The 27,974-nt window shown below is 42.4% G+C and overlaps 1 protein-coding gene across 3 annotated transcripts in view; it reads right to left on the minus strand.

The window, feature by feature from the left end:
• The window catches only part of carmil2 (capping protein regulator and myosin 1 linker 2), a 57,618-nt gene that overhangs the window by 19,301 nt on the left and 10,343 nt on the right, over window positions 1-27,974 (minus strand). For all 3 annotated transcript variants that reach the window (XR_005640060.1, XM_039808796.1, XM_039808794.1), the window contains exons 11-31: window positions 27,145-27,239; window positions 24,925-25,011; window positions 23,856-23,965; window positions 22,839-22,916; window positions 21,507-21,583; window positions 19,672-19,776; window positions 19,495-19,564; window positions 19,242-19,323; window positions 17,736-17,832; window positions 16,813-16,867; window positions 15,508-15,680; window positions 15,042-15,110; window positions 13,232-13,322; window positions 13,000-13,080; window positions 12,609-12,734; window positions 11,865-11,981; window positions 10,825-11,000; window positions 9,905-9,992; window positions 9,189-9,278; window positions 9,024-9,090; window positions 7,180-7,703 (exon numbers count right to left, since the gene is read on the minus strand). Coding sequence is in view for 2 of the 3 variants with exons in the window: in XM_039808796.1 (XP_039664730.1) it covers window positions 7,180-7,703; window positions 9,024-9,090; window positions 9,189-9,278; window positions 9,905-9,992; window positions 10,825-11,000; window positions 11,865-11,981; window positions 12,609-12,734; window positions 13,000-13,080; window positions 13,232-13,322; window positions 15,042-15,110; window positions 15,508-15,680; window positions 16,813-16,867; window positions 17,736-17,832; window positions 19,242-19,323; window positions 19,495-19,564; window positions 19,672-19,776; window positions 21,507-21,583; window positions 22,839-22,916; window positions 23,856-23,965; window positions 24,925-25,011; window positions 27,145-27,239 (2,458 nt within the window). In the remaining variant the exon portion in view is untranslated. The remainder of the gene's footprint in view (window positions 1-7,179; window positions 7,704-9,023; window positions 9,091-9,188; window positions 9,279-9,904; window positions 9,993-10,824; window positions 11,001-11,864; window positions 11,982-12,608; window positions 12,735-12,999; window positions 13,081-13,231; window positions 13,323-15,041; window positions 15,111-15,507; window positions 15,681-16,812; window positions 16,868-17,735; window positions 17,833-19,241; window positions 19,324-19,494; window positions 19,565-19,671; window positions 19,777-21,506; window positions 21,584-22,838; window positions 22,917-23,855; window positions 23,966-24,924; window positions 25,012-27,144; window positions 27,240-27,974) is intronic.

Genomic DNA, 27,974 nt, shown 5'->3' on the forward strand with positions numbered 1-27,974 from the left:
AAATAGTTGCAGCTTGGGTGCTTCTCCGGTCAAAGTAAGTGCTACAAATATGAACCTGATAAAAAAGGAAGAAGCTCATTTCAATTAATCTGGTGTGACTGCAGGACGAGCAGTGGAGATAACCGCTATCAGTTGGCACATAAGCACTATTACAACTTGTGCAATATGAATCATGTGTAGGTAGATGGCGCCATCCATTTTGGCTAGCAAACTTTGTTCGCAAATGTTTGCTTGAATGGCATGCGATTCAGTGCGAAAATAAATAGAAATACCTTAAAATGTCTTAAATCTATTACATATACCAATCTAACTGCAAATCAGCATGTGACGTCATTACACACAGGTTTTTTTTGGCTTTAAAAGCCGTTAGATGGAAACACACCTTCACTTTATTCGCATGGATGTTTTTAGCGAACTTCAGATAATTTGATTGACAAGTGGATGGTAACATAGCTACTTTTGATTTTGCCGTGAAAAACTACTACAAAGAAAATGTTTAAGACATTTTCACGACAAACTCAAAAACTACACAGAAAATATAGAAAAAATACAGAAAATTAAAATACAACTGACAAATGAGCCAACTACTTGACCTCTTCCTGCATCTTGTTTTACCTTAACGTTATGTCTCAGCAGCTTTTTTCAGTTTTTAATTACTATGTTAGCATGCTAGCAACATATTTATGGACTAATTTCATCAACAATCTCACTGAAAATTAGACAAGAAGTAGCAACAAAACAGCTGGGACAAAGCGAGAACTAAATGCAGGCCAGCACGCTAACATTTATTTCAACGTAAGGTCAGATTAACAAAATATTATCAAGGGTTATGGATGTGCATGCAAGCCAAGCCCACACAGTAAACAGAAATTTTGTCAACGAGTGAATCCAGCTTTTGAATCACCATGCTGCTTTGCAATTCAGAACACATAGTTGTAGTAATGCTAAGTGTTGCATGTCCTTCCCATCTCTCTCACCTCATTTCCTGCCATCACTCTACTTTCACGCTCTAATAAAGAGATTAAAAAGGCCCCAAATATATCGGAAACTTTACACAGCATTGATGACTGTAGCCTCAGAATGCTTAGAACAAAAACATGAATGTGAATGTGCGGCAAAGATTTCGCAGAGAAAAACTGAGACTAACAATAACCAAAGGGCTGAAATTATTTACTTTTTTGGTGCAAACATGAATGCTTGGAATAATTAAATGAAAGCTTCAGAGTTATAACAATGGGACGTTTTTCTGTTCTGAATGCAGCATTCGTCTCCATCTTTAAGCTCTTTCCATCTCTCTCTTTCATTCTCTGCCTCCTCCTTTACAGCCACCTGTCTCTATGTGCTACATGCCAACATGGCTTTGTCACACAAATGTTGACACACACACACACACACACACACACACACACACACACACACACACACACACACACACACACACACACACACACACACACACACACACACACACACACACACACACTACTCTGCACACCCACGTTGCGAATGTGGATAAATGCCATAGGCTGATAAAGTGGCATCTACCCTACTGTACATTAGAGCTGCAACGACTAGTCGACTAATCAATTAGTTGATCGACAAAAAAATAATCACCTATTACATCACACCTACTAACTATTTTGATAATCAATTGATTGTTAAAGTATTTTTTTATGCAAAAATGCTGTTTTCAGCCTCTCAAATATGGAGATGTCCTGCTTTCCGTCTGTTTTAATGTATATCATATTTAATTGAATCTTTGGGATTTGGAGACAAGACATTTAAAGACATCAGTTTGGACTGGCTTGGAGAAACTAGGGTGGACATTAATCGAGAAAATAATCAGCAGATTAATCGATAATGAAAGTAATTGTTAGTTGCAGCCCTACTGTACATTGCAGGTTAAACCTGGTCTGTTCAGTTTAAACTGTGTCCATCGACATTTGACATCCTGTGAAAGCTTTCTACTGTTTCAACAAATATATGCAGTTAAGTTGGCGTCTACGGCTCTGCATTAAGCTGCTCTCTGCTTACCCAGCAAGCATGCTCACTGAGCAGCAGGGGAGCAAAGACAATTCCTCTCGTGGGTGCAAAGACACACGAGCCAGGGCAGCAGCACACTGCACCCCCCACTGGGCAGACTGGAGCAGGTGGACGTAAAGCTTTACCAGGCAGCAGATGGGCTGGAGAAACTGGTGTTGAAGGAAACCATGGAAGCAGAGGGTGTTACAATGAACCACCTTGGTCACCTACCGACTTTATCTTTCATGATTTACTTGCTTCAAATACGGAAGGTCTAAAGGCAGGACTATTAAGTTCATAAACATATAGTCTCGCATTGCCAGACCTTCCTCCACAGCGCTGCGGAGGAAGGTCTGGCTAGTCCACACAGCACTCTGGGATAGTAGAAAAACGTGCTCTGGTTTATTCACATTTCTTTAAACCAATCACAATCATCTTGGGCGGCGGTAATAACGGTACCTCTGAAAAATAGCCTCAGGAAGGAACTTGTTTTGGTTGAACATGCTCGTTCAAAATAAAAATAAATAAAAAATGCCAACACAAAGAAAGCAGAAGGTGAGAGCATCCAACGCATCCCCTAACAAAAAGGTCTATCTCTCTAGGGATTCTTTTCATAATGCTGTCAGACACTTGGAATATTAATTCTGAGCCTGTCAGTGGCAAAAACAGCACATGTAGTGGACGGAGATTGAAGGTGCGCAATTGCCTATTAATTTAAGGCATTTTTATGGTTGTGCGTCGAATCGATAGCGTACCCCCGCAAACCCCTCTGTGTCTACGCCGGACGCAGGCCATCAGGCCACTTACGTAGGCTACGCCGAAAGCTCTGCGTGGAGCCTGCGCAGAACCGTAAAACGGCCTTTACATTGTAGCTTGTTTTCGCCCGTGCCGACTGCAGCGGTCTCGCTTAATCCTGGACCAATGTCAAAGATTGTTGTTCACATCAGTAACTGAGACACAAACATATAGGAAAATATAGGTTGAAAAATACCTACAGTATGTCCTTTTAGTGGACAGAAATTATGATAAACATTTGCCCAATAGGATTACATAGGAGCCTGGTTCGCAGCTGCAGTTTACAGGGTTCTTGCTCAATACTGGCTCAATTCTGGATCAATTTCAAAGATTCCTGTTCACATTAGTCACTTAGACATCAATGCATGGGAAAATACGAGCGTCCATGTTTAAAATTACAGAAATGACCATTTAATATACAGTAAAGTGGCAAGGTTTCCTCCTATGTTGCGTCACGTTCTAGCCATCTGTTACCTGCCTGCCTCTTTCCTTGTACTGAATACTGTTTGCCTACCTGGCCAAGTCTTTAGTTCAGGGAGACAGAGTCCCTCCAAGTGTTCATGGGTACACCCATGATTGATCTTCAGTCCATCACAGTGGTAATGGTGGCAGTTTTTTGATTTATACAGTTTGTCTCCATTCCACATAACCACAAAAGGAAACCGAGTGGAACATGGGTAGAAAGGAAAAGGACCAGGAATCGACCCCCATCTTTGCAGCTACAAGACCACGGACTGCTAGGCCTGTCAGTACTGGTGGGGATGTACAGTTGTGTTTAAAATAATAGCAGTCCAACATCACTAACCTCATAAATCTAATTTTTTTGGTAGAAGTGATATTTCTACATGGCAAATAATTTACTAGTAAGTGTTGTAGAGTCATAGAAAACCAACAGACTCAACAGTCATGTCATGCATGCTGCTCATTCTGTAAAATTGAATCTTTAATTGAAAGGGGCATATTCAAAATAATAGCAGTGTTGTGTTCACTTAGTGAGGTGATTGATTCTGTGAAGACACAGGCGTCAATTATGGCCCATATTTAAGGAAGGAAGGAAGCAAATGTTGTGCATGCTGGTTATAGTGCATTTCACACTGAAATACCCAGCAAAATGGGTCGTTCCAGTCATTGCTCTGAGGAACAGCGGACTTTGATTAAAAAGTTGATTGAAGAGGGGAAAACATATAAAGAAGTGCAAAAAACTATAGGCTGCTCAGTCAAAATGATTTCAAATGCCTTGAAATGGCATCCAAAGCCTTAACGACGTGGGAAAAAACGGTCAACTACCATTCGAATGGATCGAAGAATAGCCAAAATGGCAAAAGGCTCAACCAATGATCAGCTCCAGGAACATCAAAGAAGACTTAAAGTTACCTGTGAGTACTGTTACGATCAGAAGAAGGCTATGTGAAGCAAAGCTATCAGCTAGAAGCCCCCGCAAACTCCCATTGCTGAAAAAAAGACATGTACTGAATAGGTTGAAATTTGCCAAAGGACACATTGACTGGCCAAAGGAGAATTCTGTGGACTGATGAGAGCAAAATTGTTCTTTTTACGGTCTAGGGGCCGCAGACAGTTTGTCCAACGACCCACATGCACTGAATTCAAGCCACAGTACTGTGAAGACAGTAAAGCATGGTGGTGCAAAAATCATGTTATGGGGATGTTTCTCATACTGTGGTGTTTGGCCTATTTATTGCATACCAGGGATCATGGATCAGTTTCAATACATCAAAATACTTGAAGAGGTCATGTTGCCTTATGCTGAAGAGGACGTGCCTTTGAAATGGGTCTTTCAACAAGACAATGACCCAAAACACACCAGTAAGTGAGCAAAGTCTTGGTTCCAGATGAACAAGATTGATGTTATGGAGTGGCCAGCCCAATCCCCAGACCTCAATCCCATAGGTGACATCAAAAATACTGTTTTTGAGGCAAAACCCGGTAATGCAGCGGAATTGTGGACATTCCAGTGCAATCGTCCTGGGCTGGAATACCTGTTCACAGGTGCCAGAAGTTGGTCGACTCCATGCAACCCAGATGTGAAGCAGTTCTCAGAAATAATGGTTATGCAACTAAATATTAGTGCAGTGATTCAAAGTAAAGCAAACCCTTGAACATTTTTCAGTTTATACAGTAAATGTTTGAGTTTGTAAAGAAAAATCCAAATACTGCTATTTTTTTGAACAGCCTAATATTCCTTTTTCTTCACTTTCTGTAAAGGTATAACACAAACTTGATCAATTGTGGTCATGTTTTGATTTAGAATTGAATGTGCAGTGTTCCCAATGCATTGATATTATGTAATTAAAAGCTATTCTAAGGATTTTGAGCATTCTGCTATTATTTTGAACACAACTGTATAGATTGTAGGCATAAATATGCTGTCAACATTGAGTGTAGTGTGATAATTGTTCAGAATTAGCTGCTACACAACAAAACAGTAATGACTCGATAAAGCCCGTTTTATGAAAATAGAAAGAAGTAAGACCTCACTGTGGTACTTGAAACAGTCTTGAAATTGTGTCATTGTGCAACAGTGTTCTTCATGGCATCATAAATGTTTTATGTAGAACCATTTGAGCATGATGCTACAGAGAACCTTTGTAAAAGGCTTGCTTTTAGCAGCACAAAGGTTCTGCTATGGAACACAGAAATCTGCTACAGAAATCTCATTTTGCAAACATGCAGTTCATTATGCTGAGTTGCTTTTTACATTTTATGGTCTTTGCATACAGTGTATCAAAACCCCTACCCCAACAGTCCTCCTTTTTGGGCGTAGGACCTGTGTATTTTGGTGTGAGAATGAAACAGGATCCCTTTTATCCGAGAGCAGGACATTTTTGTCATTTTGTCAAGGACAATTTTCCGACTTACGAGTACAAATAGAACGCACCAAAAGTAAACTTGCAGCCTCTCCTAACTGAAGCTAGCCTGCTAACATGGTCATGCTAGCCTCTCCTCTCAATTAGCATTAGGTAAACAAAACATTAAGCTAGCAGTTAAATTGGAAAATATTAGCTGTTACTTTCCATTAAAGTCAATGCCCAATAGGCAGACATGCTGACTGAATGAATCATTTACTCTTCTCTTTTATTTTATCTAAAAAGCTTCCGTCATGTTCCAGCCACTTACAGTCATGTTTACGATAACCTTGTGTAGCATGCTGGCAGCCAATATCAGTAATGGCTAGTATTGCTGACTTTCTGATTTATTGTTGGGCAATAAATTGCTTAATACTAACCACTGAGGACCCACACTGTCAATAATCTGAGTCTGTACATCATATACTGTAGTAATGTCTCATAGAAAATGTAAAACCATGTGTGATTGTGAAACAAAATTACCTCCTGACACCTACAAAACAGCAAATGTTTATCTTTCAAAAAGAGAAATCACACACACTATGTAATTAACACACACACACACACACACACACACACACACACACACACACACACAAGGTCACCACAGATGAAGAGAAACCCTTCTTTTCTATTTACACAGTACAGAGAGAGAGACCCCCATTTATGTGAAAACATGAATAATTGAGTTAGTGAAAGCATTCCCAGGAGAGAGAGAGAGAGAGAGAGAGAGAGAGAGAGAGAGAGAGAGAGAGAGAGAGAGAGAGAGAGAGAGAGAGAGAGAGATCAGCGCTGGGAACAACCGAGGGAACACCACTCCCAAATTGCATGTACCTATTCACACACACACACACACACACACACACACACACACACACACACACACACACACACACACACACACACACACACACACACACACAGAGAGAGAGAGCACGACTACATGGAGCAAGAGAATGTTAAAGTAAAAATGGCTATGGCTACCATTATTACTACAGCATCATAGAGGAGCAAGACAGCAGATAGATAGATAGATAGAATGATAGATAGATAGATAGATAGATAGATAGATATGGATATTTTGCTGCATTAACCAAAGAATCCCAATCACATGAGCAGTATTCCCTTCATCCCTGCATTCCTCCCCTCTCCATCTCTCTTTACTTTCCCTTTTTTCTCCATCGTGTTGTTTGGATTTCCTCCATTTCCATCATTTTCTCCTCTGGGATCTCTCTGTAGTCGAGCAATTAGCTTCTTACTTCATCTACCCTTCCCTCTATCCTTCATCCATCTCTCCCTCCATCCTGCTTTCTATCTGTGGCTGTATTTTACAGAGCATGAATGCCTGTAGAAGGCATATTTTGTATGCGCATGTATTATTGTGTGTATGTATAAATGCAAATGCTGTGTAATTTCTGCCTGATCACTCAAATTGTGTGTGAATGTGTGTGTATGGTCATTGGTTAGTGTTTATGGGTATGTGTGTGTGTGTTCTTACCTGAGGCCTGGAGGAGGGGGGCTGTGTGTGTGTGCGCCGTGGCCGTGGTCGGGAGGCAGTGTAATGCCTTAGAGTCTGTCCCTGGGTGGGTAGAGGCTCCATGGGGGAATCTGGGGATCCAGAGCCGGGGAGGGGGCTTGGGCTGGGGCCACAGCCGGGGAAGGGAGCCTGTCGTCTGGGTAAGCCTCCGCGGCCGGCAGCCTCCTCCTCTGCAGCTCGAGCGGAGACGGAGTAACGGAGGGGGGGACTGGGAGGAGGAATGAGCGATGCTCCTCTTGCTCCCGATACTGCTGCTGCAGCATCCGCTGCCACCTCCCCCTCCCTCCGCCTCCTCCCTCGCAGTCCCGGGGGGGAGGGGGACGGGGAAGGGGAGGGCCCTGAAAACCTGACTGACAGAGGGGTTGCTGTCGGCAACAGAGTGAGGCCACACCTTCCTCCTCTGCCCTCCTCTTCAGCATCTCCTCCTCTCTCTCGCTCTACTCCTCTGTCCCTGCTCTGCTGCTCCCAGTCTGCATCCAGAAGACCTGAGAGGGAGGCAGGACGACTGATGAGAGGACAGGCACAAGGAGAGATCATGAAGGAGAGAAGGATGGAGGGAGGGAGGGACGGGAAGATGGGGAATCCAGCCCACGCAGTAAGCATGCTTTTTGCTGAAATGTACTCTATGTATATCTAGGACAGGCAGGGCTCTACAGGGAAGACATGGGGAGAATGGAGCCACAGGAAAATGGAAAAAAAGAAGGGGGTGTCAAGAGATTATGATAGAGGGGGAGGAGAGACTGAGCAGAGAAAGAGGGGGGCAGAGCAGAGAGAAGAGAAAGAGAGAGATAGAGAGAAATAATCAGTTAAGCATAGACATGCAGAGAGGAAACAGAGAGGAAACAGAGAGGAAGCAGAGAGGAAGCAGAGCAGCAGATGGATGCTGCAGTCACACGGTACTGCACACAGGAACACAGTTATTATCAGCCTGGCACACAGGTACAATATGGTCGGGTTAAAACTACACTGATATTAATCTTTCAGCTACAGGCTCCCCACTGGTCTAAATATGAATTAAAGGCCTTTGACATGCAAATTGAGAACTTCATTTTGTAAAGATTTAGAAAAATATTGAATTCTTTTTTAGCATACAGAAACCCAAAATGATGGCGGACAACTGATTATTTTTATGGATAATTTTGTTTCAATATCACTGCTTTTAAATCTGTCCTCCATTGAACAAAAGGAGCGGGGGGTTTGTGCGCCCCAAATCCCCCCATGTTTCCTCCTCTTCCCTCATCATCCCCTCCTCCATCTTCTCCCCATGGTGAAAGTCACTGGTGTGAAAGTAAACAGGCCATGCTCCAATTAGCCAAACAGTGCTGTGTCTGACACAGAACGGTCCAGCATGGCACAGCACACATGAGGAATAATGATACCAGTAATAATAATAATAATACCTTTGTATTGCTTCACAAGAGAAAAAATAATACCCAATAACAGTGAAATGAACAAGTAAAAAAGGAAATAAAAAAACAATGGAAATAAAAACAATCGTTCCACAGTGTCAGTCACAGTCAGAGAGCAAGAATTACAGTTTGTCTCGATTGCTAAGACACATTTCTAAAAACCCTCACCCATTTTCCCCAAACTGTTAACACAAAACCAAATTCTCAAACTATACTGAGCAAAATTATAAATGCAACACTTTTCTTTTTGCCCCCATTTTTCATGAGCAGAACTCAATGATCTAAGACTTTATATATATATATATATATATATATATATACACATATGTAATGAAATTGAACTGAATTGAATTCAGAGAGACATTAATGGATCACATAGTAATAGTTGTTTCTTACTCTTAATCGAAGGGGCCGGCCTCAGGCTCTTGGAGTGGAAACTATTTCTCCAAAATGCTGGGCTGTACTGGTGATGGAGAGAGTAAAATGGAAAACCCAGCACATAAATGGATGATGGAATAACAGAATGACAGGACGGCTGGATGGAGGGTGTGTGTCTCTTACATCATCAGTTGGGAAGTCGCTGTCAACCAGTCGAAGCTCTGGGATGATGTTTTTCAGAGCAATGCATGAATTCTCTTTTATGAGGCAATCCTACACATTAAATAAAGAAAAACATTACTAATAATGAGTGCAACATATTTACAAACAGTGTATGAACAAAAATATGCAAAAACATTTTCTAATAATATGCAAAGTGTATTAGAGTAATAATAGTACCTACTGGTGCTTTCAAGGCAAAATTTAAGGAAATTCATTTGTGCCATCCAGGGCCTGAAATTAACACCTGACCACGCGCCAAATGTAGGTCAATTTTGCCATTGGCGATCTACGTGCAGCGTTGGCGGGTAGCCAAGTAAAAATTGAGTGATTTAATAGCAGTTTTTTCCCCACTGTTGTTTACCACATTTCAACCAAGTATGCCATTTTCTTGGATTTGAGCTAAAAAATGTGGCACCACATTACTGGGGAGAAGAGGCCGGGTTGAAACAAGCAAGCAACAAAAAGATGAGTATGATTCAAAGAAAAGTAAAAGAATACATTTTAATACCAAGTGGATAGTTGCTGACAAGGGCTGGTAAAAAGCCTAGTGGACTTTAAACTCCACTATCCATACAGGCTGGTGGCCAAACGTTAACTTCAGGCCCTGGTGCCACACACACACACAACACACAACACACACACAATACACACACACACACACACACACACACACTTACCATTTTGTCCTGTTCCATTGTCAGGTCCTGTTGAACCTGCTCTACGATGCTTTCAGCCAGAGAGACACTGAGTGTTTGTCTCAGTTCACTGGAGTGATGAAACGTCAGAAAAAATACACACATCTGATTGCAGCACAGTGAAGAAGACTACAGTTGTAATGAAATCAATCAGTTATTTACGGTAGTAAAAATATATACACATGGTTGTGTTTCAGTACGCTGCGTATTTCTTATCTGGACTTGAACGCATTTATTGCAGTCAAAACATCATTTAGAGTAGTCCCATATATTAGACACAAGGCTGCGTTCACGCAGCTTGCGTCGGCCCTCCAACAGTCCAGCAAAAACGCAGGTCATTCCTTTAATTTTGAATGGGGGTACTGCGTTTAGGGTGCGGCGGGGGTTGCTGCAGGGGGGACAATCAAAAAAACGCAGCAAGCCTGCGGCGAAAAGTTGAGACCAACTCAAGTTTTGGAGAAACGCAACCCGACGTCATGCGGCGTTGGCCAATCATGTAACCGAGGCCAGACATGTCGGTGTGATTTGAGGCGGGGTGAGGGTCCCGTACAGGAAACGCTCACTAACCACAAGAAAGTTTTGGAACACTGTGAGGGTAAAAAATTAAACACAAGCTCTGAACTACCAGACAGTTTGTGTTATAGCTGAATGTTTCCTGGAACAACAATGCACTCGCTATGTCTCACTCGTCTCTTTTCTTTTCTCTCTTTCTCCGTGAAATGAAGCTGCCTTCAAGTGCGGTCGGAAACGTCGAAATGTATAACAGTCTGACGGAGTAATTGTAAAATATAAAGTCTACTTGAGCATTGTTGGGGGATTTAAGAACACAACAGGATGTCCCCCGCTGCACAGCCCTGCAGAAAATCGCCGGATCACTTTTCTTGGTGTGAAGGCCCATTTACCGTAGTCTGTCGCTGATTTTCTGCCCCGTGTTCTCCACCAGGGTGCTTCTCAGGAATGTGTGTGTCTGTCGGCTTCTTTTGGACACACACTCTGACAGACACTCACACACACTAGAGCGCTGGACCAGCCGTGGACACGCTGCCTCTGCACACCTCATCAGGTCTGTAGCCAGCTCCTGGAATACACAGAGCCAAGACCGAGCATCGTTAAGTCAAGCCTGAGATCGGCAGACTGAGACTGAGACTGGGATCCAACCAGCAGCCATTAGAAAAGGTCCTAAGTGATCTATGAACTTTTTTAGATTTAAAGCTATAGAGCGTAGTTTCTGTCGCCCCCATGAGGAATTCTAAGTAATGACAACAACACTGTCGGCGCATCCACATGATACAAGCCTTCCGTGATCGGGCACCGTCCCCACCCCTTCTCCACACAGTTGCTAGTAGCCAATGAGGACACGGAGGATTTAAAAAAACATGATGAAGAGGTAGTTATCTTCATTCGATTTTCTGCGTGTGAAAGTCGCCGGACGCCACAATCTTCTGAAAATAGCCATACTGGGAAAAACAGAGAGAGTTGTGTGGAGCTGATACTCTTAATTAGCTTTGTAGCAACTCATTTGGCAATGGCTTGAATGTAGGGACAAAGGACACTACATTTTAGTTTTATGTTGTTTTATGTAAAGCTATATGATACATGCAATAATATAGTCAAAGATATTTGCGTTTTTCAGTTAAATAAAAGCATGTCAGTAAACTATACATACTGTGTATATACAGTATGCATGTCTGGCCCTTATTGTGCTTCTCATTTCCAGTGTGGCTCTTAGTAAAATTAAGTTTGACACCCCTGCACTAAAGCTTTAAAAATTATAATATTATTTGTTGAACAATGAAGCCTTTTGTAAAAAACAAAATACATGTTTTTTTTTTATATCATCTGGAAAGTTATCATGGCCCCCCTCCCCCCGGGTGCGTGCTACAGACCCCCACTTTGATAATCACTGCGATATGGTGTACAGTGGGTGTATTTGAATGTGTACCTGGATGCTTCTGTTGAACTCGTGAGTCAGAGCAGTGGCCGTGTCAGAGAGGATGCAGTTCACCAAATCTCCATCAGAGGCACACTTCCTGCCGGCCTCATACAGAGAAGGAAGCAGCTGCACAGGGGGGAGCCAACGAAAACATTAGCATAAAGCATCATTCACACTCCTTGGCCACTTTATTAGGTACACCTGTACAATGTAATGCAGTCCAATTCAACGCCACCGCTAACTACAGCATCAATAATAAACTCGTAGCCTCACAGCGCTGCGGAGGAGGGTCTGTATTACTGTATTTTTACAGGAATGTTATTTGTTAATTTACAGTATTTCTTTGACACTCCAGCTGCTGAAATTTTTTTATTCTTTTTACAGTTTTTTTTTTTTTACAGTGACGTGTATTCACCTTATTTACAAATGTTCTTTTATTCATTTTATTATTTTGGGGGTATTTTAGGCCTTTATTATAAAGCACAGCTGAAGATGTGGATGGGGGAATGACATGCAGCAATGGACCCAGTTGGAATTGAACCTGCGGCCGCTTCGTCAAGGACTGAGCCTTATTACATGGGGCGCACGCTCCATCAGGTGAGCTATCCAGCATCCCCCAAATCTACTTTTATTTAACAGACGTTGGCATGCAATCCTGTCCCACCAGAGTGTGGCAGAACCTGGTTGGGATTCATTTGGCGGATGATTACATCATTCCTAGTGGGTTTCCAAACCCCTCGGATGAGCCTGTACCTTGAAGGACTCCATGGCGTTGTGCAGCACCTCGTGCGCTGTCAGGATGTCAGCCTGTATGTCCTGAATGTTGCAGTGTTTTAAACGTTGAAGGCTGTCCTCCAACTGCTGACACATACCCTGGACCTGGACACGGAGACAGACAGAGCTGAAGATACAGACCGAGGCACAAACTGGGTTCTTATTCCACCATCAGATGGACTTCAGTCAGAGAGCAATACCTTTGACATGACGGGATTCACTTTGATTGATCCCTTATTGTAAAGTGAATCAATACTCCACCGTGCCTAGGTGAAGCCTGTATTTAAAGCTTGTATCTTTTATTATACAATGTTACGCTATCAGCAGAATGTTTAACTAATGTTGTTAATATTTCTGTTCTAGTTCTTACCTTCTCAGATTGTTGAGCTCGAACCACTTGCTTCACTTTTTCAGACTGTCTCTGGTTGTTTCTGTCTAAACACTGCTGAATCTGCACACGCAAACACGCAAACAAACACACACACACACAGTTTACTTTTAAAAGTATTTTTTTTTTAAACAATTAACATGTGTGTGGGTTTTTAGTCATATTTACCCGCACACACATAAAGTGCTAAACACAGGCTGGTACACACACTGACCTTGTGCAGGGCCTCTTTTGTTCTGTCAGGGCTGCTGCGGTAGCTCTGTGTGATATCAGCCAGGCCAGACATCTGCTGCAGAGTGAAGTTCCTGCACAACACAGAGCCCTACCATCAACATTCACATCCACTGGATCCTGATAGGGTCAATCCCCCACCATGAGGTTGAGGTTTGTGGATTTTAGTGAAATGTCTCCAAACTGTTGGATATACACACATGTATGTCCCCCTCAGGATAAGTAATGGATAATGTAGCTAGGCAGTGGGAGCACTATTGCCTGTTATACTTAGCAACAGTCTATTATCAGAATCAGGAAAAGAAGTAGCACTTAATAGGAATTTGCTTTGGTTGTGGTGCATATATAAAAACATATTTAAACATGCATATGAAATAAACAAACAATAAATACTAAAACAAATAACACATACATATAACTACATAACATTAAGAAAGAAAAAATGAGGCTGTATGGATTAGTGCAGGACGTGCAAAAATGTGGAGGGATTTGCAGAAGTTCAGGATATATAGAATTTACAGAAGACAGGATGTAGGATTAAGATTCAATGTCAGTGGGGGGGCCGGGGCCTTGTTGATGAGGGTGACTGCAGAGGGGAAGAAATAACAGACCGCAGAATGGCATGATTGACCAATCACAATCGATTAATCAACAAAGCTGTGTAATAAGTAAGGTATAATGTAGAGCAAGATGGTCATTATTGTGAACTATTGCTCTACATAATCCCGCTTATTATTAGAAATACAGTACAGAATTAGCCGCTGATAGCGCTTGCTTCCCGGTCGGGGTGGTTAATGTTGAGCACGTCTCTCCCGCAGAAGTCAGGTCGCCCTGGTGAGTGAGCTAACCATGGAACAGTTTGCACTGTTGCCATTAGCGCTGTTAGCGCTCCCTGTTCCCTCAACCCTCTCTCTCCCTTTGTGATCCACTGATCAGCGGTATGATTCCGAGTGAGCAGTCCGGGTACAACAAAACTAGACTGCGTCCTTGGTTGTCCTCGTTGTGCCCCACATACAACAGGATATCGGATTGTAAATATTGAACCTGTTTAATATTTGTGCCAAGATGGCCTTCGGGGAGATTGGAGGATGTAAAAAACACTTGTAACATACCTCACACCACAGGGAAATCTGGCAAGATAATCTTTAGAACAATCAAAACATCAGGGCTTTGCTGATCACTGTTGGGAGTGGGGAATCGGGCCCAGAATGGAAACGGTCTGATTCTCGTGTGGTGTGCACCCAGCTTAAGATGGTTAACAAGGTTAAAGGTCAGTCTGTTAGTACAACGGCTGTGTGCAGTGTTGCTGTTTAGTTCAAAGCACCGCTGCGCCTTGTTACAGCTCACAGAGCCGCTAGCATGGCTGCAGACTCTTAGTGTCAAGTCCCAAAAGATTTTTTATCTTGAGCGCACAAAAACAATCTTCTTTCAGGTCTTCGGGGGCTCTGTAATTTACTGACTGCTTAGTGGATACTACACTGTGGGTTTGATCTATTGTTCCAGATGTAATTAGCACAACACGCCATGCAAAGTGTATGTTAGCAAAAAATGCTAATGTTGAGTTGTCTCTCACTGTAATTTTTTACAGTGTTAACAGTAATGTGAACAGCAGTTCAAGTGCAACTGGTGCTGAGCAAGTTTTTAGGATTAATAAACTGTTACTGTGACTTATAGGCTATAATGTGTGTGTTTATGTGTGTGTGTGTGTGTGTGTGTGTGTGTGTGTATGTGTGTGTGTGTGTGTGTGTGTCTGTGTGTGTCTGTGCATGTGCGTGTGCGTGTGTGTGTATGACCTCTCCAAGGCATCAGCCACATCCTGGAAACCCCTGGCAGTTACATTGTTTCTGTCCCATGCTAGGGTCCTTGAGAGAGAGAGAGAGAGAGAGAGAGAGATCAGTTTAAGGAAGTACAGCTACGCCTGGTACAAGTCCACCTGAGTGTGGTTGAAGATGGCCTACAGCGATCACCATAGACTGGCTGAAGGTGTAGTGCTTGATTGACAGGTTTCATCAAATAACAGAACACATCAAAACACTCTTGGAGCCAATCAAGTGCTCAATCAATCAATCAATCAATCAGTGCTGAATGTTACTTTCAAATGATGAAATGATGACATCTAGTGGCTATCAGATTCACAGCTTAAACATTTAGAGAAAAAGCAACCATGATATTTCCTCTGAGGCTGCCAATTTACAAAGTACCTAGGCTAGTGTGTGTGTGTGTGTGTGTGTGTGTGTGTGTGTGTGTGTGTGTGTGTACCTCAGGCTGGTGTTAGTCATCAGGGCCTTGGCCAGCATTTTGGCTCCAGTGTCTCCGATGTTGTTTCCGCTGATGTCCACTTCAGCCAGAGCAGCGTGGCCACCCAGAGCGCTCAACAGGATGTGAATCCCCGTCTTCAGCTTGGAGTCACACACCGATAGAGACTGCAAGGGCTGTGCGCACGCGACACACACATACACACACACACACACACACACACACACACACACACACACACACACAGATATATAAGAAACAACTGGGATTCTATAATTCTACTCTGAGTATCATTTCGAAGAAGCATTTACTTTAATGCTTTACTTTAATCATTAAGTTGGGTTGGGTGGGTATATTAAAGTGATGGTTCGGAGTAATTTCACCCTAGGGTCCTTTGCACCATGACCTCGAGCCAAACACCCCCCCAGAAGGCTTTTTCACCTGGGTCGAACATTGGGAGCGTCGTGAAGGAAGGCGCGTTATCAGCTGAATAGCTTAGCGCCAGGGGCTAATGGATCCGGGTGTCTCTTACCCTAACATTATACTGCTAATACCGAAATGATACCAAACGTCTACAGTAGTACAAATAGGTTATGCTCTCATAAAACGATGGATTGTAAAATTTCAGTACACCGTAGTTTATGTAAATAACACTTGCCTGCTGGCTTCTGCTCTGCTGCTGCTGCTGCTGTTACTACCGGGCAGTAAGAGTGCTTAGGGACATCTACAAATTACAACACCGAAAGAGATGCAACAAAAATATTTATTAATTTAATGATTAAATAAGGTAATGTCTCCAAACTTACCTCAATTATTACTTGTCTCCTGCTAGTTATAGCTACAGCACTTACTTTAAAAAATAAGTTAAATTAATCAATATTTTTGTTGCATCTCTTTTCGGTGTAGTAATTTGTAGACGGACCCTAAGCACTCGTCTCACAGCAGCAACAACAACAGCAGAGAGCAGAAGCCAGCAGGCAAGTGTTATTTACATAACCTTCTGGTGTACTTACAAACTTTACAATCCATCGTTTTATGAGTGCATAACCTATATATACTAGTGTAGACGTTTGGTATCATTTCGGGCATTATTAGTGGGGTAATGTTAAGAGACACTTTGGATCCATTAGCCCCATCAGCGGCTAACGCTACTCTACGCTAACTCTCCCAATGTTAGACCCAGGTGAAAAAAGCTTCTGGGGGGGTGTTTGGCTCGAGGTCATGCTGCAAAGGACCCTAGGGTGAAATTACTCCGAACCATCACTTTAATGACTGAGAATTTATAAAATGAAAGGAAGTGTCACTTACACACTCTTCGTCCTGAATGAGCTGAGCTATACGATGAAGAACATCAGTGAGAGCCCTGGTAGACAGAAAGGTAAACTATCAAACCAGGAAATATGACAAGAAAGGAAATAAGTCCACATTGTAATAGCATGGAGAACGGGTGTGTGTCCTGGGCCACATTAAGGAGCGCCTACTCAACTGTGAGCAGAACTACGTCCTCATTCAAAGTATCCTCACGTCACAGAAACCACTGAGAGTGGATGGTGTGTTTGGGATGTTATTATCATTTACTGTCGGTGATGTGTCTGTGTTTCTGTTCCGGTGCTGCCTGCTCTTATACCCCCGGCTGTCTGGAGCTCTGTGCCTCACTGTTGCCTGGAAAAGGCAGCCGCTGGCAGACTATAACATTATTTTTAGTTTGTGTGTCTTTGTAGTCTTGATGCAATGAATCATACAAATGGCGATGATGGTGCACACTTTTAGACAGTCTAACTGGCACTTCGAATTTATCAGCATTTTATGCTTTTATGCATTTTATGCTTGTCCTTTGTTTTTCCTTTGATTTTGGCAGCTGGCTACTGTTTAGAGAGATTTTGATGGATCAGACTGAAACTGTGAAAGAGCTGGGACAAAAATAGGATGTAGGATAGAGAGCTCAGTTTGGTTTGCAGATACCGGCCGTGTTTTAAATAAATTTTTGCTCCCACAGACTACAGGAGTTATCACTTCACTAGGTCTTCCATTTATAGAAGTTTTTTATCACTAGCCGAGTGTATACAACTTTGGATTTTTGCTGCATGGTCACTATGACTTCAGGTGTCTCCAGCTGTCTGTGTCCAAAGGTTTGTTGTATAACCATGTAATGAGCTGCTGTCAGGAGAAGACATAGTGGTGGTAGAGTGAAAGGGTTATATTATTAATAATTCATATTATGTTCCCCAGACCTGGACTTCATGGCAAAGTTTCTTCCCAGTGCGAGGTGTCGAAGAGAGTGACATCGACCGACAGACAGAACCAGAGTTACCATGTTATTCTCAAAACCTGGACAGACGGGGGAGAGAGAGAGAAGGAGAGAGAGGGAGAGAGACAGGGAGGGAGGGAGGGAGGGAGGGAGAGCGGGAGGGAGAGAGCGGGAGGGAGAGGAGGGAGAAGGGAAAGAGAGGGGAAAGAGAGGGAGAGAGGAAGGAGGGAGGGAGAGGGAGGGAAGGAGGGGGAGGGAGGGAGGGAGGGAGGGAGGCGAAGGGGGGAGAGAGGAGAGGGAGAGAGGAAGAGAGGGAGAAAGGAGAGGAAGAGAGGGAGGAGAAGAGAGGGAGAGGAAGGGAGAAGGGGAAGGAGGGGAGAGAGGAAGAGAGAAGAGAGGAAGAGAGGAAGAGAGGAAGAGAGGGGGAGAGGGAGAGAGGGAGAGAGGGAAGAGACAAGGGAGGGAGAGAGGGAGGGAGGAGAGAGGAAGGAGAAGAGGGGAAGAGGAGGGAGAGGGAGAAGAGGAGGGAGGGAGAGAAGAGAGGAAGAGGAGGGAGGGGAGGAAGGGAGGAGGGAGAGAGGGAGAGGAGAGGGGAAGGAGGAGAGGGAGGAAGAGAGAGGGGAGGGAGGGAGAGAGAGAGGGAGAGAGAGGAAGGGAGAGAGAGGGAAAGAGAGGGAGAGAGGAAGAGAGAGGGAGAGAGAGAGAGAGAGAGAGAGAGACTTTGACTTTTGGTGTTCCTAAATGAAACATCTCACTTGTAAAAACACCATTACAGCAACATTTCAACCTATAGGTTTAAAAACCAGCTTATTCACCCACACACTCACAAACTCTCACTCACTCATCCACACACTCACAAACTCTCACTCACTCATCCACACACTCACAAACTCTCACTCACTCATCCACACACTCACAAACTCTCACTCACTCATCCACACATGCATACACTGAGGTTTACTTACTTACAATTTAGAGATATTCCAAAGTAAAAGTCCTGTCAGTTTGATTTGGACCGAATGCATTTACCATACATGTCAGAATATATGGCTGCACTAGCGTTGGCTGGTTTGACCGCAGGGCGTGCCGGCATGGCACTCCTGATCTCTCGTTAACATAAATAATAAGAGGAAACAATCTTCTGTCTTTTTGTGATACGGAGTTAATGATCTCATTATCTCGACATAACTAAATATACTAATTTAAAATGTGAGCTTTAGAGCTGCTGGTAGCTGGATTGTATTACCTTTGCACAGAGCCAGACTACACTAACCATCTGCTAGCTGTAGCTTTGTTTTACGTGTCTCTCAGATATGAGAGGCATCAATCTTCTCATCTAACTCTCGGCAAGAGAGAGGATGACCCTATTTCTCAAGATGTGGAAACTTCCTGTTTCTGACACTGAGTTTAATGATGTTGCCGTGGCGTTAGCATAGTCTATGTTCATGTTTATTTGTGTGTGTGTGTGTGTGTGTGTGGTTTTGCATACCATTGTCAGAGATATCCAGACTTCTGATAGCTGTAGCTTCAGAGATGTGCTCCTGTATCACCTGGGCCCCTGCTGAACGTAGCTTCACACACACACACACACACACACACACACACACACACACACACACACACACACACACACACACACACACACACACACACACACACACACTCACTGACTGTAGCTTCTACTTTTCATCCTCACAAAGGAAAAAGGTGTGTGTGTGTGTGTGTGTGTGTGTATACTGTACCTCACAGCTGCTGAGGTCCAACTCCAGCCCAAGCAGACGAGTGTTGGTTGCCAGACCCTGCAGTAATAACCTAGTTGCAAAACAAACAGATCTATATGAGTGTACATGTGTACTATTCCCACCATCAAGATTTTCAAGTAAATATTATATTGTTGCGTTCTTTGGGAGTAAACACACCTAAGAGCTTGTGGAGGAAGTTTGGTTGCTGACAGGCCGACGTACTGGAGCTCACAGCTCTGACTGAAGAACTCTCGAATGCTCCTGGTCACCTCCCGCACCTTCCTACACGCACGCACACATGCGCACACACATACACACACACACACACGCACACACACACACACACACACACACACACACACACACACACCATTTAGCTAGAGTGGGATAATGCACTTTATAGCTGTAGACAGTTCCTGCCTGTTACACTGCAGACCTTTTGACATGTTGTTGGCATGGCTTACTAAGGCACTTAAACTGGAACAGAGCCATCCTTGATGCAGTTAGTTCCACCTGTGCTTTTAACCCTAACGCTGCTATGACAAGTCAAAATGTCTTCACCGTGTTGTCCGAGTGTCTAGTCAGAGTTATCGTGCCCTATGCATACCTCTTCAGAAAACACAGACCTTTTGATGTGAACATATATCAGACCTGTGTGGTTATGTATATGTACACCTGACCCAAGACTTTGCCCAGCACGTCCCAAGCTTTCCACAGAGATTCACTCAATACAATACAAGACGCCCTAAGGACTTTCATCTGCCATTTTGTCTGACGTCCCTTAACCAATATACAACGAAATACAAAGGAACACCTCTTTGGAACAATCTATCATCATTCAAAAAAACATTGGAAAAGGTCACTAATCAACAACGACTTTTAAGATCTTATTGTAATTCATCCCATTTTGTATACTTAAACCCTATTTTATTCCTTTTTTACAGAATATTCCCTGCTGCTTAGGGTTACTGCACATTGTTTTCCTTGTATCAAGCCTTATTGATTTACTTTTTTTAAATAACGTGTGAACAAACTAAACTACTAGTGAATTACCCCCCAATGCATTGTACAAACAAGTGTAGATGGTCATTGTGCAGGAAGGATGCCAGAAATAGAATAGGGTAGTGTCAGAACTACTGATCATTAGTTCTATCTATACTGATCTAGTCTCGCTTTGCCAGACCTTCCTCCACAGCGCTGTGGAGGAAGGTCTGGCTAGTCCACACAGCATTCCGGGATGGGGGAAAAAATGTGCTCTGGTTTATTGGCATTTCTTTAAACCAATCACAATCATCTTGAGCTGGGCTAAGCTCCGGACAGAGCAACAGTGCCTCTGCTAAATAGTCTCAGGAAGGAACTTGTTTTGGTGGAACATGTGTACGTTCAAAAGTAGTTTTAGTCGTGCAACAGAAAACTCAGATTGGACAGATAGTCTAGCTAGCTGTCTGGATTTACCCTGCAGAGATCTGAGGAGCAGTTAACCATAGTCCTCACAAATCCACCGGAGGTTAGAACGCCAACACAGAGACAGAGGAAGGGGACGGACATCCAGCCGAAAATGAGGGACATCCGGCGGAATTTCCGGCGGCAGCGGAGCAATCCCAGAAGTGGAACGTCGTGGATACAGACTAACACTGATCCTATCTACTGACTGTGTTTGGGGTTCATGGCCTGTGTTAGTCTGTCCAGCCCTGAACATGTCATCTTTGAGTGTGTGTGTGTGTGTGTGTGTGTGTGTGTGTGATAATGTTAAATAATAAATACATATGAAATTAAGAAAATTACACTGAAAACCTTTAATACTTAGATGGCCTAAGTATTGGGTCGATATATAATCCATGATGATGATATGTTGTGCATACATATTATGTGCAAACGTAATAAGTCTGTAAGTGGTTAATACTGACTTCTATGGGTCTCAATCATGCAGAAAGGATGTCAAGTTCACAGGTCTCACGTGTGAAAAACAACGTGAGGAACAGTGGTGTTAACGGTGGAACAGTGGAGCTGACCTGTGGCTGAAAGGGTTCCTGGCCAGGTTCAGGTGCATCAGTTTGTAACAACATCCAGCAGACAGGGACACAAATAACTGCAAGAGGAAGTTACAACAAGTCAGTGTTAAATAGAGAACAAGCACAGAAGTTCAATACATAATCATTCACAATAGTTAACAACAACACAAAAACCTGGAGATGCTCTTTTAATACATCCATTGTCATAAATAACTTCAATCACAATCAACCTTCTACTTTTAAATGACATTATTGCCTCAAAGTTCACCTAAAGTCCTTAGAAGCTAAATCAGCACAATTACCATGTTTGGAGATGAACAATGAAATGGGCTAAACCATGTGCACCTTGTGGAGTGTATGAATGTGTGTGAATGGTGAACGGTGCCTGTACTATGTTAAAGCGATTTGAGTAGTCGTTCAACTAGAAACGACTAGAAAAACGCTACATAAATACAGTCCATTTACAGCAAGCTGACTTTCTAAAGTGTTTGACATGTATTCCTTTAGAATAGCCTTAGAGGAGAGGAGCGGATACAGTGACTACGTTTACATGCAGCCAATAACCCGTTCAAAACCGGAATATTAGCAATAACCCGGTCGCGCACGGCCATGTAAACACCGGCAAAAACCCGAATATGCTCATATTCCGGTTTTAAAACCGAAATATGCTACCTGGGTTACCCTTTTCTAACCCGACATTTTGGTCATGTAAACGCGTATCGGCATATCCCCATCAAAAGGAACATTGATTTGTGTTCTCGCGCTGTTCTATTCGCAAAGAAATCTTGGTCTTTTGAGTAGAGGAACTTCTTGTATGCGCCAGAAAACATAGTTATAATAATAATTATATACTATAATAATATAGTTATATATATATGTCAATGCAGAAAACCTGCGCGCAGTATACCCGGAAGTAAACAAGAAGTAGAGGTAAACATGGCGAGACCGCAGCTCAGCACCACACTTTTGGAGGGAGGAGGAAACCAATTTCTTTATTAGTGTGGTGAAAACCATGAATATAATGTCTTTTGTTGCCGCAGAAAGTACCGAGATAGTAAGATTTATAAGAAGGGACACAAAAGTTATTAGCGTCTTAAGGTTGTCCGTTGAGCTACGTCCAGACGCGCTAACCCGACGTCGCCGTTTACGTCGGGATATCGCCATTTGATTACAAATGCCACGTACACAGGAGTAAACTCTCTCTGCTCACACATGTAAACGGGTTATTCCAGTTTTCCAGAAACCCGAATAGTGACCTTAACCCGACCATAACCCGAAATTATTGCAGCTTGTAAATGTAGTCAATGTTTGTATAAAGTGTCTCTCACTGACCGTGTCCAGAGGACAGCTGGTGTCACTGAGGTCCAGATGAGACAGACGGTTGGTGCTGGACAAGAACTTGAAGAGAAACTGCAAGACAGACACACACACACACACACACACACACACACACACACACACACACACACACACACACACACACACACACACACACACACACAAACAAACACACACACACACACACACACACACACACACACACCGAAATGTCATGACATTTAGCTGGAGTGGATTACACACACACACATAATGTATATACATACTGTGTAGTATATGTTCAAGATGTGTGGGCGTGGTTTGCTGCAGAGAGTGCACAATTAAAATGTTATTCTCACAATGTTAATTGGGATATGTTGACGTTCCATTCCTGCACATAAACCATGACTTTTGGCCCATGAGTTACATAATGCAGAGTTTCCCATTTTAATATAAACATATTTATATTTATATGTATTAGGGCTGGGCTGGAGAAAACTAAATATCACACTATTTTTGACCAAATGCTTGGTGACTATTGGGGCATTTACTAAATATTTACACAATGGGATATTTGATAAATAATCATCAGTAATGTGGATATGATTAATCTGTAGTTAAAGAAAAATAATAAAACAGCTAGAACAGTGTGGTACGTTCAGAAAATGACATCACTTTACTGTAATGTAGCTTTTAAAACCAGGAAAAGACTACACCTTTGTCATTTTACAGTATCCAAAATCTAAGGCTATATCTAGTCTCATATCACAATATTGATATAATATCGATATATTGCCCAACCCTAATACTTATTATTATTCATTAGGCTTCTCAAGATGGCGCTGCTGATGACGTCCTGTCGTCCTCGGGTAAACTCTGCTTATATCTCGGTTTCTTTGCACTATTGTTGACTTTTTTGAACAACAAGCTCCACACTTCTGGGTGTGTATGTACAGTATGTGTGCATGTGTGTATGTACTGTATATGCATGTGTGTGTGTGTGTGCGTGTGTGTGTGTGTGTGTGTGTGTACCGTGGCCTCTTCAGTCACCAGGCTGCCGGGGTTAGCGGACAGGTCGAGGTGGGTCAGAGATGCTGAGAACAGCTGAGTGGAGGATAACATCTGACTCAGACAGCCGAGACCTGGAGACAGACGGATCCCACCACGCACAAACGGTGATCAAGTGTAAGGATATAATAGTATAGAGCACTCATCACAAATACAAATCAAAAAGTGCTTTACATAAATCATACAAGATGACACATATTAAACACAATACACACACACACACACACACACACACACACACACACACACACACACATATATATATATAAAATTACAAAGTAATACATAATAAAGAAGTGCAGACAGGTCAACCAAAAGCCTGTTTAAAAAGGTAGGCCTTTATCTGTTTTTTTAAGATCATTTTTGTGGCATTTTTAGGTCTTTATTTTGACAGGATAGCATAGACATGAAAGGGAAGAGAGGGGGGAATGACATGCAGCAGAGGGCAGCAGGTCGGAACTGAAGCCGCGGCCGCTGCGTCCAGGACTGTAAGAGTGGAGGCAGATTCCAAAGTCTCGGTGCTAAGGACTCAAAAGATGGATCACCACGGGTCTTACGTCAGGTGCAAAAAGAATAATAATATCATTGGATGTGATTTTGTGAAATTGCATTTAGTCTAAAATGTCATTGACAGTTGCAGGGTCCAGATTAAAAAAAACCACAGCCCTTTCTGCTCTTGTTTATTACAGAGAACCGTAGGACTGTTAATGACATCCACCTCCTCTTCATATCTCCTTCATCTCCATACTGTTCATCCGTATAAAACTACAATAATAAACAGACCAAAGTGGTTGTCAACAGGGCTGTCCTCGACTAAAGAAAGTCTTAGTAGACTTTAACACTCGACAGATCTGTAAAACTGAGTTTCTCTATAAAGAATAATGCAAAAGTAGCACATTTAATCTTGTGTTTACCAGAAATGTGCTCATAAGTTTCTTGACTAATCAACTAAAGAAAAGTTATGTAGTTGAATAAGACTAAAACGACCAATTAGCAGCCCTAGTTGTCAGATGTATAGTGTGTGTGTGTGTACCTCTAGCAGTCATTGATACTCGGGACAGAGATAGGTGCTTGAGTCCTTCAGCTAGATTCCCCAGCTCCTGACTGAGAGCGATGACACCTATGAATGAGAAACACACACACACACACACACACACACACACACACACACACACACACACACACAGAGGAAGTATCATGGTTGCATCTGTTTCTCTAAATGTATGTCTCCAAACCAGTCAGCGTGTTGTCCGTTCTAAAGTACGCAAAGAAATATTGCATTGCTAATGTTTATTTAAAATGCATAACAGTCATGACCGGAGGAGACCAGGGTTTGTGTTCTGTTTGAAAATAAAAGTAAAACGGCAATGTTACCGATGTGTTTAAAGCTGCGACCATTCGTAACGGTCTCTGGTTTAGATATGGGGACGGAAAACGCATTAGAGGGAAGCAAAAACAACCTTTATCGTCGTATGGTTTAGAGGTAGGGATAGACCGATTATCGCACCTGGCAGTTTGCAGATTATCTGCATCTGCGTTTTATTTGCCCGATAACCGATAAAGTTAATGAATTAAAAAGTGGTCTACTTTGGCTCCTCTACAGCTCTGTCTGTCCCTCTGCTCCGGTTTCACTCACCACTGAGTCTTACTTAATGCCCCCCCCCCCAACACTATCTGATACGGATGAGCAAAAAAAATCGAAAGTTTAGTTTCATGTGCTCACGTGAAACTTTCATGTGCACATGCAAAACCTTTTCATGTGCGCACATGAAAGTTCTGTGTGAGCACATGAAACTAAAAATGAGATTTTTTTTCATGTGCACCGCTTTCTTATGAACAGTGCCAGTGCCACAGTCAGCAGCACTGCAGCAAAGAATTTCGGTTAGAAAGGATGGCGGCAAAAGATGAGTTTATATAGATGCCAAAAGACTTCAATTTGTCATAAGAGTCTAAGTGCCAAATATAATTAGACCCTTTAGCAAAGTAGTTTTGGCGACTTTCTCCTCACTCTGAGTTCAACAGGGACGTTGTAAACCCACAGCCGCTCCGCTGCCCTGCTGAAAATCTGAAGCAGAAACGCTTAATGTCAGATAATGTCCATAATAATTGGACTTTGGGTTAGATTTTTATTTTTGGTAATCATTGATCATTGTTTAGGTACATTAAACCACGTTAAGCTTTTTCACGTTAAGTGTTTTAGAATGTCCCGTTCAACACCCCTTGGAGTTCTCGTAGAATTAATCAACATCCTCTTTCCTTATGTTTAATCCATTCTCCTTGCATTTTGCGTACATCCACGTATATATCCGTCGAGTTGGCCAGATGTTTGTAACTGTTCATAAATGACAGTAATTAGTATAAAATAAGTAAAACAAACCTCTGTATCTGCTCCGGAACAGATTACAAGACTTTAAAATCCGTTTTAAATGTTAATCAAAACAATATAATGGTGACGACTTGCAAGCAAAGCAGCAATGTCCTTATAATGAAGACTTAAAGATTAGATTAAAATATAGTGTAACTAACTCCTGTACTGTAGTCATTTCTCTAGCTGTCACTGTCTCCAGTATGGCCCAGGCCAGGCTACATCAATATACGGCTAAAAGTTTAGTTTCATGTGCTCACGTGAAACTTTCATGTGCGCACATGAAAAGGTTTTGCGTGAGCACATGAAAGTTTCGTGTGAGCACATTAAACTAAACTTTAGTTGTTTTTTGCTCATGTCCCCTTAGGGGCTCCGTAATTTGATCTTTTACTGTGTGTTATGTTGAAAGTTTCTCATTTATTGAATAATTGCTTAAAGCATTTAAACAGTTTTGTGTTGTAGTTTGTAACAATTCCAAAATCCTAATTATGACTTTTTCACTTTAAATGCATATTGGTTCCAAACATTGGTTAACTGTTTGTTTATTAACTACTAATAATCAGTATCGGCCTTGAAAAACCAGTATCGGTCCTATTTGGAGGACTTGTTGGTAATTTGAGTGAACTGACCCTGAGCTGCATGCTCATCTCAAGAAGATGGCAAATTTGGGGTGACCGGTATCCCACCTGGTAGAGCATGCGCCCCAAATACTAAGGCTAAAAAAATAAATAAATAAAGATTGCATACTTAGATTCCAGCTAACGCATTTCACTAACCAAACTTTCCACAGGAAGCAAAACTCCTGAAACATGGCTTAACAACTGCTCCATTCTAATACTGTGCTTATAGCCTACCACTCAGATGTAATATACTGTATAAAAAGCCCACCTTTGTCTTCGATTGGATTGCCTGACAGGTTGATGGATTGTAGGGCAGAGGAGGGGTGCTCCCGCAGGGCAGCTGCCATTTTGATTGCAAAGTCCCTGCAGCAGAATAACAAGGTTACTTCTCAATCACCCCTGTAAACAAGACTGTAAATTAGAAACAACCTGCTTAGATTTATATGTGGAAAATGTAGTTTTAATCTTAGTCTTAATCTCGAGTTATAACAAACGATTGTGGTTCAGAGTCTCTTGGTCCATCTGACATTGAAATCACCAGCTGACTGAAAACAACAGCCCAGAAACAGCAATGGATTTAGTTTGAAAAGGCAAAACCAGCAGCTGTAGAGATTGCATCGTCTCTAGTGGGAATCTTGCAACACGTGCACATTGCTGAAGGTCCCGGGATCAACATCTTGATAGCAAACGGCTCGGCTGAAGTGGAACATAGACCAGAGTGTGTGGTGATACATAACTACACTCTCACTCACATCACTGGGGTCTGAGCCAATCACAGTAAAACATGACAACAATGGCTTAAAGCGCCCATATTATGCTCATTTTCAGGTTCATAACTGTATTTTAAGGTTGTACCAGAATAGGTTTACATGGTTTAATTTTCAAAAAACACCATATTTTTGTTGTACTGCACAGCTCTCTCTCACTGCTGCAGATCTTCTTTTCACCTGGTTTCTGTTTTAGCTACAGAGTGAGACCTCTTTTCATCTTCTTCTTCTGTACTATCTTTGATTGCACTCGCACATGCTCAGTAGCTCAGATGTAGAGCATGTCAGCTAGCTAACTCTAGAGACAGTAAAAGACAGGCTGTTTCTCCAA

The sequence above is a fragment of the Perca fluviatilis genome, chromosome 8 (genome assembly GCF_010015445.1).
Source record: "Perca fluviatilis chromosome 8, GENO_Pfluv_1.0, whole genome shotgun sequence".
Lineage (NCBI taxonomy): Eukaryota > Metazoa > Chordata > Actinopteri > Perciformes > Percidae > Perca > Perca fluviatilis.